Source organism: Nicotiana tabacum, chromosome 16 (assembly GCF_000715075.1).
Source record: "Nicotiana tabacum cultivar K326 chromosome 16, ASM71507v2, whole genome shotgun sequence".
Classification (NCBI taxonomy): domain Eukaryota; kingdom Viridiplantae; phylum Streptophyta; class Magnoliopsida; order Solanales; family Solanaceae; genus Nicotiana; species Nicotiana tabacum.
The window spans coordinates 3,628,553-3,644,295 of NC_134095.1; the positions used below are offsets into that span (position 1 = coordinate 3,628,553).

At 36.3% G+C, this 15,743-nt stretch overlaps 2 protein-coding genes across 4 annotated transcripts; one reads left to right on the forward strand and one right to left on the reverse strand.

Moving 5' to 3' along the window:
• Window positions 1–3,549: 3,549 nt before the first annotated feature.
• Window positions 3,550–9,094, forward strand: LOC107762231 (uncharacterized). 3 transcript variants are annotated; one of them, XR_012699900.1, is made up of 8 exons: window positions 3,550–3,855; window positions 3,969–4,076; window positions 4,170–4,300; window positions 5,120–5,220; window positions 5,633–5,692; window positions 5,867–6,059; window positions 7,471–7,600; window positions 8,583–9,094. XR_012699900.1 is itself a non-coding variant. In XM_075232557.1 (6 exons), the coding sequence occupies exons 1-6, from the start codon at window positions 3,657–3,659 to the stop codon at window positions 5,949–5,951; spliced, it is 684 nt and encodes a 227-aa protein (XP_075088658.1). In that variant the 5' UTR covers window positions 3,550–3,656; the 3' UTR covers window positions 5,952–6,119. The 3 variants fall into 3 exon arrangements, 1 of the variants encoding a protein (XP_075088658.1); XR_012699901.1 differs by lacking the exon at window positions 7,471–7,600 and having other exon boundaries at window positions 8,583–8,979; XM_075232557.1 differs by lacking the exons at window positions 7,471–7,600; window positions 8,583–9,094 and having other exon boundaries at window positions 5,867–6,119.
• Window positions 7,918–9,757, reverse strand: LOC107762230 (uncharacterized). Its single transcript, XM_016580574.2, has 2 exons — window positions 9,252–9,757; window positions 7,918–8,656 (listed from the first exon to the last, which is right to left on the reverse strand). The coding sequence occupies exons 1-2, from the start codon at window positions 9,616–9,618 to the stop codon at window positions 8,034–8,036; spliced, it is 990 nt and encodes a 329-aa protein (XP_016436060.1). The 5' UTR covers window positions 9,619–9,757; the 3' UTR covers window positions 7,918–8,033.
• Between the last annotated feature and the right edge of the window lie 5,986 nt (window positions 9,758–15,743).

The window sequence follows — 15,743 nt, forward strand, 5'->3', positions numbered from 1 at the left end:
GAAGGGGAAGTGAATAGCCCACAAGGAACGGATACGCGTAGAATACGCAATATCCAGGGCAGTGAACCTGTACTACATCAGACCGGCCGAGATAAGGTCGATATGGGCCGGGATTATGAACTTGGCCCTAAATTCAGCAAGGTCCGCCGCGTCCATTTCAGATTCAACGAGTTCAAGATCATTCTCAGGCCGTTTCGAGAAGTCCGATGTAGCCTTTTCAGTGCGAGGGATTATTTCATCCACTGTAGGGAAGCTTTTATCCTCTACAACAATGGTAGCCCTATCATCATGAGCGGGCATGCTCACTGACAATGGAACTGGGTCAGAGGTCCCCTCAGGGTTGGAAGATGCACTAGCCACATTTGGTTATGTATATGGGAAGGAATTACAAGTACATAGGAGGTTATAATGGCAAAAGTTGTTGAAAGCAGGAAAAATAGGGATGCAAGAGCACTGAGAAGAAGAAATAAAAGCCCGGAGATTCGAATGCTTGAAAATGCAACAAATCAAATAGGAGGTTCCCATCCCTATTTATAAGAAATCCAGGCACCCTAATCGAGGATACAAAGTGCCGCTGCACAAATATCGAAACGTCAAGGGCGCGGGAAACGACATAACATATCGAGAAAATGCATAATAATGAAGCATGATGTCATGACGTCATTCTAAATCGACATAACGGTCATTTGTGGCTCCCAAAACGCTATGTCATCACCTCGATGTGAGCATTATTACTCAACCTGCCCGCTTAAATCTCTCAAACTACGACTAGCGAAGTCCGCCCATCGAGATCGTCCAAAAAACAACCTCGATAAGCGGAGGGACTAAGTGTATGGGTCAAAATTTGACTAAGGGAATTCGCCACATGGAGATATTATTAGAAGCGATTAGGCCGAGATCGAATAATAATTAATGGAACTTACTACCGAGCAGTTGGTTATGGCCGAGGTCAAACGTTTAAAGCAACAGTAACGACTAGTTTTGTAATTGGATATTTGGGAGAATATTCCATTGAATATTCTCTGTACTTGTATTTTTAGGTTTGATTAGGAGCATGTCCTTTATAAATAAAAAGGGAGAGAGAAGGTAAAGCGTATGTATTATGTATTCTGATAAGAACTCTATTAAAAAGTTGAGTCTCTAGATAAATACAAACACCACCTTTCTAAAGAGATTCGATTCATTGTTTATTCTATACTTTTCACATCAGATCTGAGAAAGTCTCCAACATTCCTATAGTTATTTGTCTCACATCATTGTTAGAAAGAGGAATCATTCACCTCATTCAATATTAGGTGAATCATTCTCTTTATTTATATTTAGTGCCATTTATTATTATTTAGTACATGTGTTCGAAATACATAATTATTCATAGGTACAACAATGAAAGTCATGTAAATATATCCAAACATATCTAAATACATTTAAATACAATTTAAAAACTCTACCATGAATGCAATATATAAAAAATTCAAAATACACACATGTACATGTGAGACGACTATATATATATATATATATATATATATATATATATATATATATATATATATACATCTAAATACGTATAAATACATCTAAGAACAACCAGTAAAAGTCACCGTAATAAATATTCATCAGTAAAATACAGATGAATATATCTAAATATAATTTAAAATTCTAAATACATTTAAATACAATTTAAAAATTCTACCATGGAAACAATATACAATTTCACATTCAAAATACATAACCATAGATTTAAATATAACATGATGTTTAACAAGTTGTAATTAAGAACACTCAAACCTGATAGCATTAGACCTATCAACCCGGAATTGAAACCTTTCAGATATTGCATAATGCTCCATCACATGTTTCAATGTAGCCTTATCTTTATATATTTGTCCAGCCATAACCTCTTTTTGATTAGGTTTTGAGATAATCAAATTCGTGTCCAGTTCGAACACCTCAATTAGTTCGCCTGAATTGACAGACTCAATAGCAAGTGTATCATCTGTATCAAAATTACACCTTTGATTTGCTTCGTCAATTTGCACAAGGTCGCCGTGAATTAAACTACCTCCAGCTATAACTTCTTTGTCAATTGTTGTTATGCATAAAGGATACATCTCGAATTCTCTGTTCACTTTTTTTAACTCCACATACACCATGTAACCTATGTCGTTATGTATTTCCATTGGCGTACAATTTCCATTTACTTTGTATTCAATTTTAATTGACTTTGAGCACAAATCTATGTCGAGTTGTTTCGAAATTGAGGGAACCAAATCATTGTACGACGCATACTCCTTTATTAGTATCCCCTCAATCGAATAATCGACATAGTTACTCTCACTGTTCCACTTGCCAGAATGATGCAGTAGCACGGTTAAACTTGTCATATGTAAAATCTAATTATACCGATTTCTGTATATAATTGTATGAATCCTGATAGCAACAGAAAAAGGAAGGATTATAAACTCGGCGATTGCTCTATTTTGTTATTTTTCGGCTGGAAAAAATATTCAGCAGATTCGGCGTCAAATACAGATTCAGGGTGATATAATTGAGTTAGTTGAGTTATATTAGGAGTCTATTGTGTTTATTGATTCACTTCCGTTTAAAAACAGCTGAATAGACCACAATTTACGCTATTTATGTTATTGTATTCACAAATACATATCGTGAATACAGTCGAATACAATAATTGTTGTACTCCCCTGTTTCACGCCGAGTTTTGCTACTGTATTCATGAATACAGTAGCTTAAATACATGAAATACACTCTAAAAAAACTGAAAACATAGTTATAGGAAGTAATATAGTAAATGGTAGTTATAGCTAGCTAATAACCACTAAACAATAGTGTTTTGTGAAAATTTCTCTTTAATAAACTCCTATTGTTCGATCTAACGGGAATTGTGAAATTTTTAAGGAAAAATTAGACTACACATCAAACATTTATAATGTATTTACCATTTGTAGTTATACTTTCAGCAAATTTACTATTCGTAGCTATATTTGAATTTTATAGGATATCCATAAAATAAGACATTAATTATTTTGAACTGAAATAAGAGAGCAACAAACTCTCGTAGCTTAATTGGTTAGAGTGTCCGCTTAATACAATATTTGTTTTGATTGTCACTTGAATTTTATTATATTGTATCGTTAAATCCATCATTACATAACGACGAAAGTTGGGGTTGCGGCGTCGTTTTCTTGCTTTTTTCTCTCATCTTGCCTTTTCTTATTATTAAATAGTCAAATTTTATCCTTTACCTTGCTTTTAATAGAATAATTCTTCTTTGTACCCTATTTTTTCTTAGTAATGTTGCAAGTTTATTCTTTATATTATTGGTACGAAACATCATGAAGCGACGACAAACAATACAATTTATTCAAACATTATATTTATCAAACAATACAATACAATGCAGAACAATATAATACGATACATTATGGAACGTCATGAAACAAACTAAGTTGTAAGGTTCACTTTGATAAACCTAAAGGATAAAAAATGATCAGAAGTATATTTTAAGGGACCATTTTATACCTATCCTTAAACATAAAGATCCTTTTTTGTCAGTTGCTCGTGAATGTACAGTAAACAATCATTACCGTTACGCCCAACCGTCAGCTCATCCTAGCTTTTCCAGAGTCATCGCCACCATGACGCCGCCGAGTATCTCCGTTATCCCGTCCTCCTCCACCACCATAGTCTCTCCGAAACCACTAAAACCGCCGCCGGTTGTACAGCCACAACTGCCGTCGCTCGAAACCAAGCTTTTCAGTCGCAGGAACGCCGTCGTTTGGCTCTCACTCATTGCTCCTCTCACTTATCCTGCCTCTGCTCTCTCCTTCGGCATATGTACTTATCACTAGCTTTCTTCAACCTAAAGTTAAGAATAATTTATCTGAAAACAATGAAATTTAGCCTAAATTTTAACTGAATACTTTTTTCTTTGTGCGAAATGTTCTCAGCAGGACCAAAAGAATGGTTAAGAGATCAAAAGAAGAAGACTGCCAAGTACCTTTTGGCTCCAATCGATGCTTCTAGAAACATCCTCGGCTCTGCTTATCTCTTACTCAGTACATACTAACATACTGTTTATTTGGAAATTGCTTTTTTTTCTTAATATTTCTGCAGTTCATGAGCTGGATTAGTTGCTTTGTATTTGACAGCGAGAACTGAATCTGATTTTGGTGAAAAAGAACTTGAAGAAGTTCAGAGCTTGTTGAGATCTGCTGCAAGGGATTGTGTACCTCAAGAGAGGAATTCTTTTGTTCAGTTTCAATCAAACACTGGAGTTGAGGTTTGACCTCTGCTTTGACTTTGATTTAAAAATATTTTACCGGCTTCTTGCTGATTTTGATGGACTTATTAATCACAACTAACTCGCGACTGCATATTTTATTTTTAAAATTGCTAAGGTACTTAGTTCTAAACCAAGTGGTTTCACTTTGCGTATTGAGAGTTTAAGCATAGCCGGTCCCGAGTTATTAATTAAAAAGGATGTAGTAGGTTGATGGATAATGTAGAAATGATCCAACTAAAAATCCTCTAAATATGAAATTGAATTGAGTTGCATGTATACAGATGATATGAGGCAGATGCATGATTTGAACTTGATGGGTTCAACCTTTAGAAGTTTTAGCATTAAATTTATTATACTTCTAAAACTATGAGCTCAAAATATAATACTTGTTAAAATATTACTAGTGTTTTTCTCACACACACACACATATATCCATGTTCCATGTCGAAAATAATGGATTCGATCAAACCAATAGCTAATAAGTTGCATCTGTCCCTACAGATGATTCATATGGCTGATCTCAACTAGTTTGAGGTTGAGCTATGGTTGATTGATTGAAGTGCATTAGTGGTGTGGACATGTTAATAATTTCAGTTACGTGAAACAATAAGTCTCTCTTCTAGATTGTGTTTTGTTGTAATGCAACTTTTAAGAGTGAGGTGGAAGATAGGGAGACGAAAACCATGGAAACAAAGCAAATAATAATGCAAGCAACGAGTGATATTGCTCACACTTTTTTTGAAGTTAATATACCTTTTTGACCTGTGTTGTATTGTATGTTCTTCGTGGCTGATATGGAGGATTCCTAATTCTCAGGTCTGCACTTTCCGTTTGGTTGTGAAAAATGCTTCTTCTTTGCTTGCTGACAAGGACCCGGTAAAGTTAGCAGCCGAGACTAAGCTTATTGATCTCATAAGGTATCCTGTAAAACGTATTTTGTCTTCAAGAAGTGGGTTGATCTGTGTGTATTTCAAGTTGGAAGTTGTATTAGCTGTTTATTAGCGATGTTCTAGAATATGTTTTTGTTATAGTAGCTTGGCAGCTTATCTTACTCTCAGTACCTGCTGGCGGCTAAAAAATCTTGCTGGGGAGTTTTCATATTATGTGTTTCCATGAAAGTTGGAACTATCCTTATTAGTCATTATTTAGCTTCTATAAGGATATGGAGGATGTGTACATTTACTGCCTGTTTGTCATATTTAACGTGTTCTGAAGACGTAAAAGCCAGTCTTGAGTTATTACGATGAGACATATATGCACGTTTTGTTTAGACTGGAGAGATTTGACAGAAATTTTGTGACACAATATTTCTGTATTTCATGGTTGCAGGTCTTTTGCTTCTCTCAGTGACATGGCGAATGAAATTGATGTGCAAGTTGCTTCTAATAGGTATGGCTACTGATTTGCGACAATCCTTTTTATTTTCTTCTCAAAACTTGTGTTGGTTTCTTTTAAGTAAAATTTTCCATTTATATATGGCTGACAAACATGATAACAAAGTTAAATATTTCATGCTTGCTTTGTCCCTGTCTTATGACATGGACCTGCTTTATTTTTTTACAGGCAAAAGGTCGCAAATGCTCTCATGGATACAGTCACTTGTCTAGACAAGCTTGAGCAAGGCGTCAAGGAATGCCTAGAAGTTTGATGAATCCCTATTCTAGTCAAAGAAGGAACAGTATGAATTCTGCATTTGCCAATTTGGAGATGCTTTTCCTTTAGGTTTGGAAGGGCAAAAAGAAAAATTGTAAAACAGGTTGTACATCCATTTAATGTTCAAGTTTATTCTTTCATTGTAATGATTTTCTCCAGTTAAATGCATGTTACCTCAGTAGTGAGCAGGCATATCTTCACTTTCATTGAAATTACGAACAAGCGAATTATGATGCATAAAATCGACTCTTTTGCTATTGTTTTTCTATGTGAAGAATTGATGGTATTAGAATTTAGAGGTTTGATGCTCTTTGCTCTACAAGTTACATAACCTGCATCAACTTTACTAGATATTCTTCTCACTTGATATAGTGGACTAAGTTCATATTAGTTCTTGCCTCATGATACAATTAGGTAGTCTATTTGATAATGGCTTTGTGGTATTCCTTTTCTATATAATGGAAGTAAAAGACTAAATAACAGAGCTTGGAAGGTTGTTCTCTTGAAGCTTGTGTGTATTGTATGGAAGGAAAGAAATCTTGGTATTTAATGGGATTAATAACTTTTTCTCACAATGTTTTCCAACTTTTTCTCTACTTTCTTGGAGCACATAGTGCTCCCTGCAGAAAGCCATATTTATGTCCAAAACTGCCTGTCATTGTATACCTCTACAGTTTCTCCCTTTCCATGAGCACTATATTCATAATTATTAAAAACAGTAATAATAGATATATTTGTTTCTTGGTTGTGTCGGCAAAACTGTCCAACATTTGTTAGTGGTACCATTGCATTAGTCTATTAAATTTCTCGCCAAACTTGTTCTAATCTGCAATATAGTGATATGATAGTTATCTAAGCTGCATTGATCTCTTAGTGAGTAGATATCCAACGTGATATAGTAAAGATGATTCTTGTGAAGTCCAGGAATTGATATGCAAGCAAAACTTCAGTAATGTCTATACCTGACAAGCAGTATGTACTGAGGGATTGGATTATGCTTATTTATGCACCAAACAGAACTGAGAGACTTGAGTAAACAGGATAAGAATATGTATCATGAGGATTGGATTATGCGTTTTTTAAGCGCACCAAACAGAACTGAAAGAATTGAGTACATAGGGTAAGATAAGAGAATTGTTATATATGAGAGTTTCATCCTCAACAATTTATAAAGCTAATGAATTGTCCATGTCCCTTGGACATTTCAATGTCAGTCAGCTCGACAATTTCAGAAGTAAAATCTGTAGAAATTGGCTATTTGTACTTGGAGTGAACTCTATGAGTTATGCTGAGTTTTTGTCATAGTTGACAATAGCCACTCTTGAGATTTACTCTATACATATAAGTGATTAGCTATAATTTGAATCTCTTAACTGCATTGATGGAACTATATCCATTTTCCTCATAGGCTGTCAACTTTTCCAACCGAATTATGATTTGTATGATATACACTTCTCATGCTTATTTGCTTTATAAGGGCTGACTAACTGTTCCTCAACTGTATTTGCAAATAGTATGTAACTTGCAGCCACTGACAGGATGAAACATAAAACTTCTAGCAATAGCACAAAGAATTGGAACTGCTAATTGCAAGTATGGCAATAGTTGCTAAGTTCAATGCTGCACAAATAAGGTGTTCTTCAGGTAGTAAATAGCACTGTTGTGAAGCTTCTCTGTTCCTTAATTGCCCTTTGGTCATACTGCACAAAGGATGTTTCCATTTTATGTTTTGTACATAATGTTTCAATGTAGTCAGTTGCTTCTTTCAAGGATCCTATGTTGCTCGGGAAATAGAACAAACTTTTTCTGAGATTGGGCAAAATAGTGCGCTGTTGTCTCTTTTTAAACTCTTGCAAGAGTTAGAAGCTGGAGGGGAAATAAGGTGCTTGAAACATGACAACATGAACCTTTTTTAAGAATTACCTAGATCTTGAAAGCATAAATAGTGTACTAATCACAGGTTAAATGACATAGTCACACGTATAACTAATTGGTAATACGACAGTTACAATCAATGAGGAATGCTTCTAATCTTAACAGCAAGTTAGACTTTATTGGTGAACTATTCTTATAATATTCACAAAATAGATTGATTTGGTGGCTCTCCAGAAGCCTGAAGCAAATACAACCTACAACATGGTGTTCCATCATCTGGGTGAGTTTGAAGTGACCTGGGCAAGTTGCGCAACTTGTTGAACAAATTTAGTGGGTCATGCAACAGCCCAAAATGGGCATCTGGATCACCAATTTGAGAAAGTTTAACATCAGAAAATCCTAGTGATGGCAATAACTGATCAGGATAGTCGCTATAGAAATGGAAATTTGAGCTGGACATTGTGGTTGATTGCTTGTTCATGAAGTCCGCTAAGAGTACTGTATGTGCAAAGGTACAGTTATTCGCGATAATCTTCAGTACTTCCATTGCATTTGAGTGCGAGAGATAGTAGAGAATGCCCTCTAATACCCACACTGTATTCTTATTTAGCTTTAGGCCTGATTCTTGAAGCTTTTCAAGCCAGTCCTTTTCTCTCAAGTCAGCTGCCACTCTGTTCAATGATTTTACCATCATGTTCTGCTCGTTTGTTGCCTCTGCTGCTGCCTCTAAAATAGTGGTTTTCATTTGCAGAACTTCGGGAAAATCAACTTCAAAAATGTTACTGTCTTTCAAGCAACTCAAGCGATATGCCCTTGTATCCATACCTGCAGAAGAAGAACAGACAACACTGGTTTGCTCTATAACATTTTCTCTAAATGAAATCGAATAGCTTTCGAGGGGTGAGCAACGAAAATACTAGGTGAAATATGCATATCCTCTTGTGGTGGATAATATATGTCCATTCAGTGTTCAATCTCCAGATTGAGGCCATAACTCAAAGGAATTAAATAACATTCTGTTTATCAAATTTTAAATGGATGTATCAAATTACCTAGTTGTTATTTGTTTTTTTAGATTATATCTAAACATAGTCATAGTTGCTCCTAAGTGAAAGGACTGTATTAAATGAGAGACTATATTTCTTATCATCGGATAAGATTAGCATATTGCCAGTTGATGGCTAGTATTTTTGGGATTCATAGCTGGAATCTGTTGCATCTTGTTAATGTTTAGTTGGTATATGAATCACTGACATATTAATTTCCTGTGATGGGATGACATCTCTTGTCCCTGCCACTGGCTACTAATTACTAAATGAAAACTAGTCAATTGGCATTGAGTTGCAGAAGTATCCGTCTCTATATCTAAAATGTCACAAGGTATATACAGCACAAGAGATCATGTTGAAACATCACTTACCTGCTCCTAGAATGACAACTTGTGCTCCTCCACCATCAAAGGAATTAAGAGCTGCTTCAATTCTTTTATCAAACCATAGTGTCCTAACAGCAATGATAACTCCAGAAACCTCTCTAGCACTGTTGAGGATGTCTTTCTTAATCTTCTCATACAACTTCTTCAGGTATGTCTCTCCTGCAAGTAACTCTGCTAATGGATCATTGATCACATGTTTCCATAGTGCCCTTCCTGCTGCAGTTTGACGTGCCGATTGTCTCAAAGAGTCCCAATTTTGTTCTATTTTTGAATGAATTTCTCTGATGGTTTCAGTGTACAAAGAATCAGGTAGTATAAAATTTGGCAAGCTACCATTTTCTTGATTAGACATTGTTATGCTGATTTTTAGTGACTGATAGAAGGGAAGAACTAAAGAGATAAGCCATGTAATATATATAATAAAACAAAGAGTACTTTTGAGAGGAAAAAAGTTGTTATTAGGGATAAGGAAAGACAGCCACACAGAACCAACGTCTGAGAAAAATAGCTCAATCGTGTCCAGCGATTCTCTGTGTTAAGTAAATGAAGGTAATGAAGCAGGCCACGACTACCATCATTTTTCATCCCTTTGCCTACTTTGATTCTTTCCCCCTCTTAACAGTATATTTAATGAGTTAGCAATTTTTTTAATTCAAAAAGCAGCATAAAATGGATCCAACATGTTGGTCTAAACAAGTACAAGAATACTTTTAATATGTTACTAAGCTCGTATAGTTTTCTCCAAAAAGCTTCACATTAATAAGTATATGTAATTTCTTTTTAGTATCACCTTATAATGTAAAACTTGGTCGCATATCCAACAATCTTTCCAAGGCAGTAAGCGGTCTGTTTTACACCGTCACTCAACCATCTCTATACCCGTCTCATCAATCCATTAGCTAATACCAGTTGTTGGCTAAGACAACCCGAAGATACTCTTGACATAATATAATATTGTCAGTTTTGGACTAAACTCGTACTGTTTCCCCGAAAAGTCTCATAACATAGTGTCATATTCTCTTATCAACTTTCAATGTGGGACTTTCTTCGCATACTCAAAAGTCAAAACTGTCATCTGTCATCAAGGGTGAATGTAACTTTTTAGCAACAGGAGCAAGCACATCCACTAGCTTAGGGCCAAATTATATATTTATTTCGAATAGAGAATTATGTGTATATAACCATACACCTAGTGGTGGAGCTAAAGTAAGGAAGTTCAATTGAATCCTCTTTATCCAAAAATTGTTCTGTGCTATTAAGGTAACATTATATATTTTTGGTATATATAAAGTATTGAATTCCCTTTAAATAAGGGAAGTTTCTAGATAGAGTTTTTGCATTTTTTCCGAACCCTTTGGTAGAATTTCTACTTTCTAGCTTCGGTACTATATAATACGGGTAAAAACTTATTCGCACCGGGTGTTTACACCAAACCAATAGATATATTATATGTGTCTTGCATATGAACTCCAATTATTTAACCATAGTAAATTACATGCATTCTCATCTAATTAAATTAATTAACCATAGTGAGTTAATATAGTTTGGTGTAAACACCCGGTGTGAGTAAGTATTTACCTATTAAAAAAAAAAGTAGGCGCAATTATCCGCTTGCCGTTATCCACCACATGTGGTCTATTAAGAAAGAAGGGTGGTCCTATCTTTTTCTGGCGTATGATCAAGTACTCATTTGTTGCCTTTGGTTGCTAGATGCAAACCTTTTTTGTGTCTTTGATAGGTTATCTGTTTTTGTGCACGGTCAGATAGCTCCATTGTTTGGTGTTAGATGTTTGACTTGGATAAGGTTCTTGGAACGTTGTATACATATTTAGCCTATGAATTCAGTAGTCTTTTTCTCAATATCATGTGTCTTTTATGAAAAGTTAACACTTTTGCATTAGCATGATATGCACTCCTTCCATGACCTCATATTTATAAATTATAATTTATAACTGTACTCGCTTATAAACACACACGCAAAAAAAGTAGAAAAAAACTACAGTTCAAGTTATTGAGACAAATGCACAATTGTAGTTGTGTCCATATTGTACAAAAATTCATATAACTATATAGACATAGTATTTCAAAAATTAAAGTTTGAGCATTAAATTATACATACATATTGAAGAAGATTTTTGAAAACTAAAATCACATATGACATGGTTTAATGAAAGTGATGCTAACACCAAATTCTTTCATATGTCAACTCTTCAGCAAAGACGAAGGAATAGGATAACTGCCCTGAAAGATACGGTTGGTAATTGGTGTTTTAACCTTACTGACATACATAATACTATTCAAGCCTATTATCAGCATTTGTTCACCATAGAACACATTCATTCAGTGTACCTACACCAAGACTCTAACACACACATCCTTGGCAATGATGATTTTCAATCCTTAGCGGAGCCCCTACATGACTCCGAAATTTTTAAAGCCCTTTATACTTTTAAACCGCTTAAAGCATCAGGGTCGGATGGTCTACACCCCTATTTCTACTAAACTTATTGGGAGGTGGCCCCAAGGTTAAAACCTTTTGTCATCAAGTTTTTAGGGATATGATCATCACCCTAGAAATTAACACAACTTATCTTTGCCTAACTCCCAAGGTGAAAAGTGCGCACGCACTTCATCAATACAGGCCCATAAGCCTATGTAATACTATTTATAAACTCATCATAAAGATCTTTGCTAATAGGATTAAGCTCATCATCTCCAGCACTCAAACTAGTTTCCAACAAGGTAAGCGAGCTTCGGACAATGCAATCATTATTCAAGAAACTCCAACTTACTTCCAAAAAAAGAAAGGTAAAATCAGTAACATGCTTCTAAAACTGGACCTTGAAAAGGCTTTTGATCGACTCGAATGGTCCCTTGTCAGGAAGACCTTACTCTTTTTTTAATTCCCCTACTCCTTTAATTAAGCTAATTATGTCATGTATTACCACTTCTTCAACCTCTATTTAATCAACGGTACCCGCATATCCTATTTCTACCCATCTAGAGACATTCGCCAAGGGATTCTTTGTTACCCTATTTATTCATAATGTGTATGGAAATACTTTCGCGCAGTATATTTCTGTTTGTGAATTATCTTAATTGGCAACCAATAAGACTGTCCAAATCAGGACCGGCTCTATCACATCTATTATTCGCAGACGACCTCATTTTATTAGCCAAAGTTAGCACAAAAAGTTGCCATACCATTATAGATACTCTAAATCACTTTATCAAACACTCAGGGCAAAATATACTTCCAGGAATCAAAAATCTTTTTTTTCCAAAAATTGCTCCCAAGCAAACAAGAATTTTGTTCTTAGCACTTTCCAAATGTCAGAAAGAACTATTTTTGGTAAGTACCTCGCATTTTCTATATTCACTTCCCGTCCAAAAAAGAGTAACTTTAAATTCCTTCTCAATAACTTTAAACATCGACTAGCCGGATGGAAAACTAGTTTCATGACCATGGCAAGACGCACTACTCTCATCAAATTCACTATTAATGCTCTTCTGAACCATGTCATGCAATATATCCTTATCCCGCAATCCATTATTAAGAAAATAGAACAATACCAGCGGAACTTTCTCTGGGGCACCACTGCAACGAGGAAAAGCTACATCTCCTCAAATGGGGAAGATTACATTACCAAAAGAAATAGGAGGCTTAGGTATTCAACAACTTTGCCCAAAGAATAATGCATTACTTACAAGCCTATCGTGAAGAATTTTTCAATCTCCTCATACTCTTGGGCTGGGACATTAATTAGTAAGTACTTAACTATGTCTTCCACAGTAAATCACTCTCCAATTTTGCGTAATATTATCAAAGACTAGCAACACTGTCAGCTCGGTCTACAATGAAAAATAGAGACGGGCACACATATTAGTTTCTGGTATGACCCATAGGTTAAAGCAGGCACACCCCTCCGTTCTCTTATTCAAGGGTTGTTACCAAAACAACACCAACAACGAAAAATATCATCCCTTATAACTTCACAGGGGTGGGATTGGGCTAATATCCCGCTCGAGTTACCTTAGATATACAAAACATCATTCAAACACCTTACATCTCTTAGTACAAGAAAGAAGCAGACCACACATTTTGGGCCCTAACACCATCTGGACATTTTTCTGTCCATTCCATGTATAATGCATTAGCAAAAAGCAACACCCAAACATTTTTTCCCTCTCAAAATTTTAAATGGATCTGGCCCTTGCCAATCCATACGAAGGTTAGAACTTTTATTTGACTCCTTAACCATAACAGATTGCCCACGCGTCACTTTCTCCGCTTTATTGGTATTATACCATATGCAACATATCACTACTATCAAGAAGCAGATGGGATCCTAACCCATATCTTTTTAACATGTGTCAGTGTCCCAACATACTGGGACTCACTAGGACTCCAGGGCAATACCACTGCACTCACACATATGGATCGCCCACAACAATGGCTGCGTTCTCTAATCAATTCAAAATCTTTCCGGTTACCTTATATGATTAATCCTCGTACGTTTCTACCACTAAGCCTTTGGAACATTTGGCTAACTCGTAATCGCAATCTTTACGAACGAACATATGCCACTGTTAGCACAAATTATACAATACATCAAGCAATCGAATTTTCTTACTTGGTTGCTTCACATCACAAAAAACTTACGCGAGTTAAGATTGCACTTAGGTGGATACCTCCTAAACCAAATATTTACAAATGAAATACGGATGGAGCCCATTCTTCTACATCGAATACAGATGGCATGGCGACCGATTCGTGGGTTTCTCGGGCAACACACCAAATTCAACTTGTATTGCAGCAGAACTCCAGCCATGAAAGATTGAGAGGGCTGATGATGCAGAAAATCTCTGTGTATTGTATATTCACACACTGTAGCTTCTATATACATTACATCCTATAGATACAACAAATGTACATATAATATTCCTAGACAAAAGTATTGTTTACTATGTGAGTCCATACTCACTTTAGTGCATCAGCACTAATACAAATGTGAGCATGTGCTCGCTCATGTGTATGGCACTAATAAATGAATGGCCCAGATGTGTTTTATGTATTCTAATCCAACAGTCAGGATTAGATCTTTTGATCTGAACATCAACAGTTATAATGCTGCCACGTCACATTTCACTTATCAGCATCAATTTGTTTTCACTTTGTCTTCTTCTTCTTTGCTTTGATGCTTCGTCTGTTCTTCTGTCTCTCTGTCTCTTTGATGCTTCTGCTTCTTCTGTTCTTCATTCTGCTTCTTCTGTTCTTCAACATCCCCCCTCAAGGTGGAGGGGAGAGAATGGACCCCCATCTTGGACAAAATGCTCCGATGAGAACCCCCAGATAAGGGTTTGGTGAAAAGATCGGCGAGTTGAGATTCCGACAGAACAAAAGAGAGAGAGATCAATCCGGACAGAAATTGTTGACGAACAAAGTGACAATCCAACTCCACATGTTTGGTTCGTTCATGAAAAACTGGGTTACGAGCTATGTGAATGGAGGCTTGGCTATCCGAGTGAACAGGCACTGGTAAAGTGGGTGGTGCTGATAGATCTGCAAGCAATCGGACTAACCAGGTGATTTCTGCGGTCACCCTTCGCATAGATCTATATTCCGCTTCTGCGGAGGACATAGAGACGGAGATTTGTTTCTTCGATTTCCAAGAGATTGGGGCTCCACCAAGGGTGATGAAGAAACCACTAACAAACCGGCGAGAATCTTTACAAGCCGCCCAGTCTGCATCACAAAAAGCGAGAAGATCAAAGGAGGGATGTGTAGTAAGAAAGATCCCTTGAGAAGGGTCAGTGCGCAAGTAGCGGAGAACACGCAAAGCTGCAGAATAGTGAGACATGCAAGGGCATTGCATATACTGGCTCAAACAAAGGACAGCAAAACAGAGGTCCGACCTAGTATTTGTTAAGTAGTTGAGCTTTCCAACAAGATGGCGATAAATGGTAGGATCAGGCATAGGCTCTCCCATATCAGCTTGCAATTTAGAGTAAGGGTCGAGAGGTGAAGACACAGCAGGACCTGTGCAGTCAAATTCAGCCAAAAGTTCCAAGGTAAATTGCCTTTGCCCTATTATAAAGCCATGCTTTTCTCTGAGAATTTCCATACCCAAAAAATGATGAATGGGACCAAGATGTTTTACTTTGAATTCTGAGTGTAGAAAAGCTGTAAGTTGTGCAATTTCTGTGGCATCATTACCTGTGAGTAGTATATCGTCCACATATACAACTAATATGGAGATTAAATCACCTGATTGCTTGAAAAATAATGAATAGTCATTTAGAGAGCTGGAGTAACCTTTGTAGTTCAGAGCCCCAGCTAACCTAGCATACCATTGCCTCGACGCTTGCTTCAAACCATAGAGTGACTTCCTTAGTCGACAGACAAGATTAGGTTGAGAAGGAGTCAAACCTGCTGGGAATTTCATATAGACCTCTTCTTGCAAATCCCCATGCAAG

What these genes read in the sequence shown, in the direction of transcription:
- LOC107762231 (XM_075232557.1), top strand. Translation starts at nt 3,657, where the DNA reads ATGACGCCGCCGAGTATCTCCGTTATCCCGTCCTCCTCCACCACCATA. An exon ending in TGCTCTCTCCTTCGGCATAT is followed by an intron (nt 3,856 to 3,968) that starts GTACTTATCACT and finishes AAATGTTCTCAG; the next exon opens with CAGGACCAAAAGAATGGTTA. An exon ending in GTGCAAGTTGCTTCTAATAG is followed by an intron (nt 5,693 to 5,866) that starts GTATGGCTACTG and finishes ATTTTTTTACAG; the next exon opens with GCAAAAGGTCGCAAATGCTC.
- LOC107762230 (XM_016580574.2), bottom strand. Translation starts at nt 9,618, where the DNA reads ATGTCTAATCAAGAAAATGGTAGCTTGCCAAATTTTATACTACCTGAT. An exon ending in AGTTGTCATTCTAGGAGCAG is followed by an intron (nt 8,657 to 9,251) that starts GTAAGTGATGTT and finishes CTTCTTCTGCAG; the next exon opens with GTATGGATACAAGGGCATAT.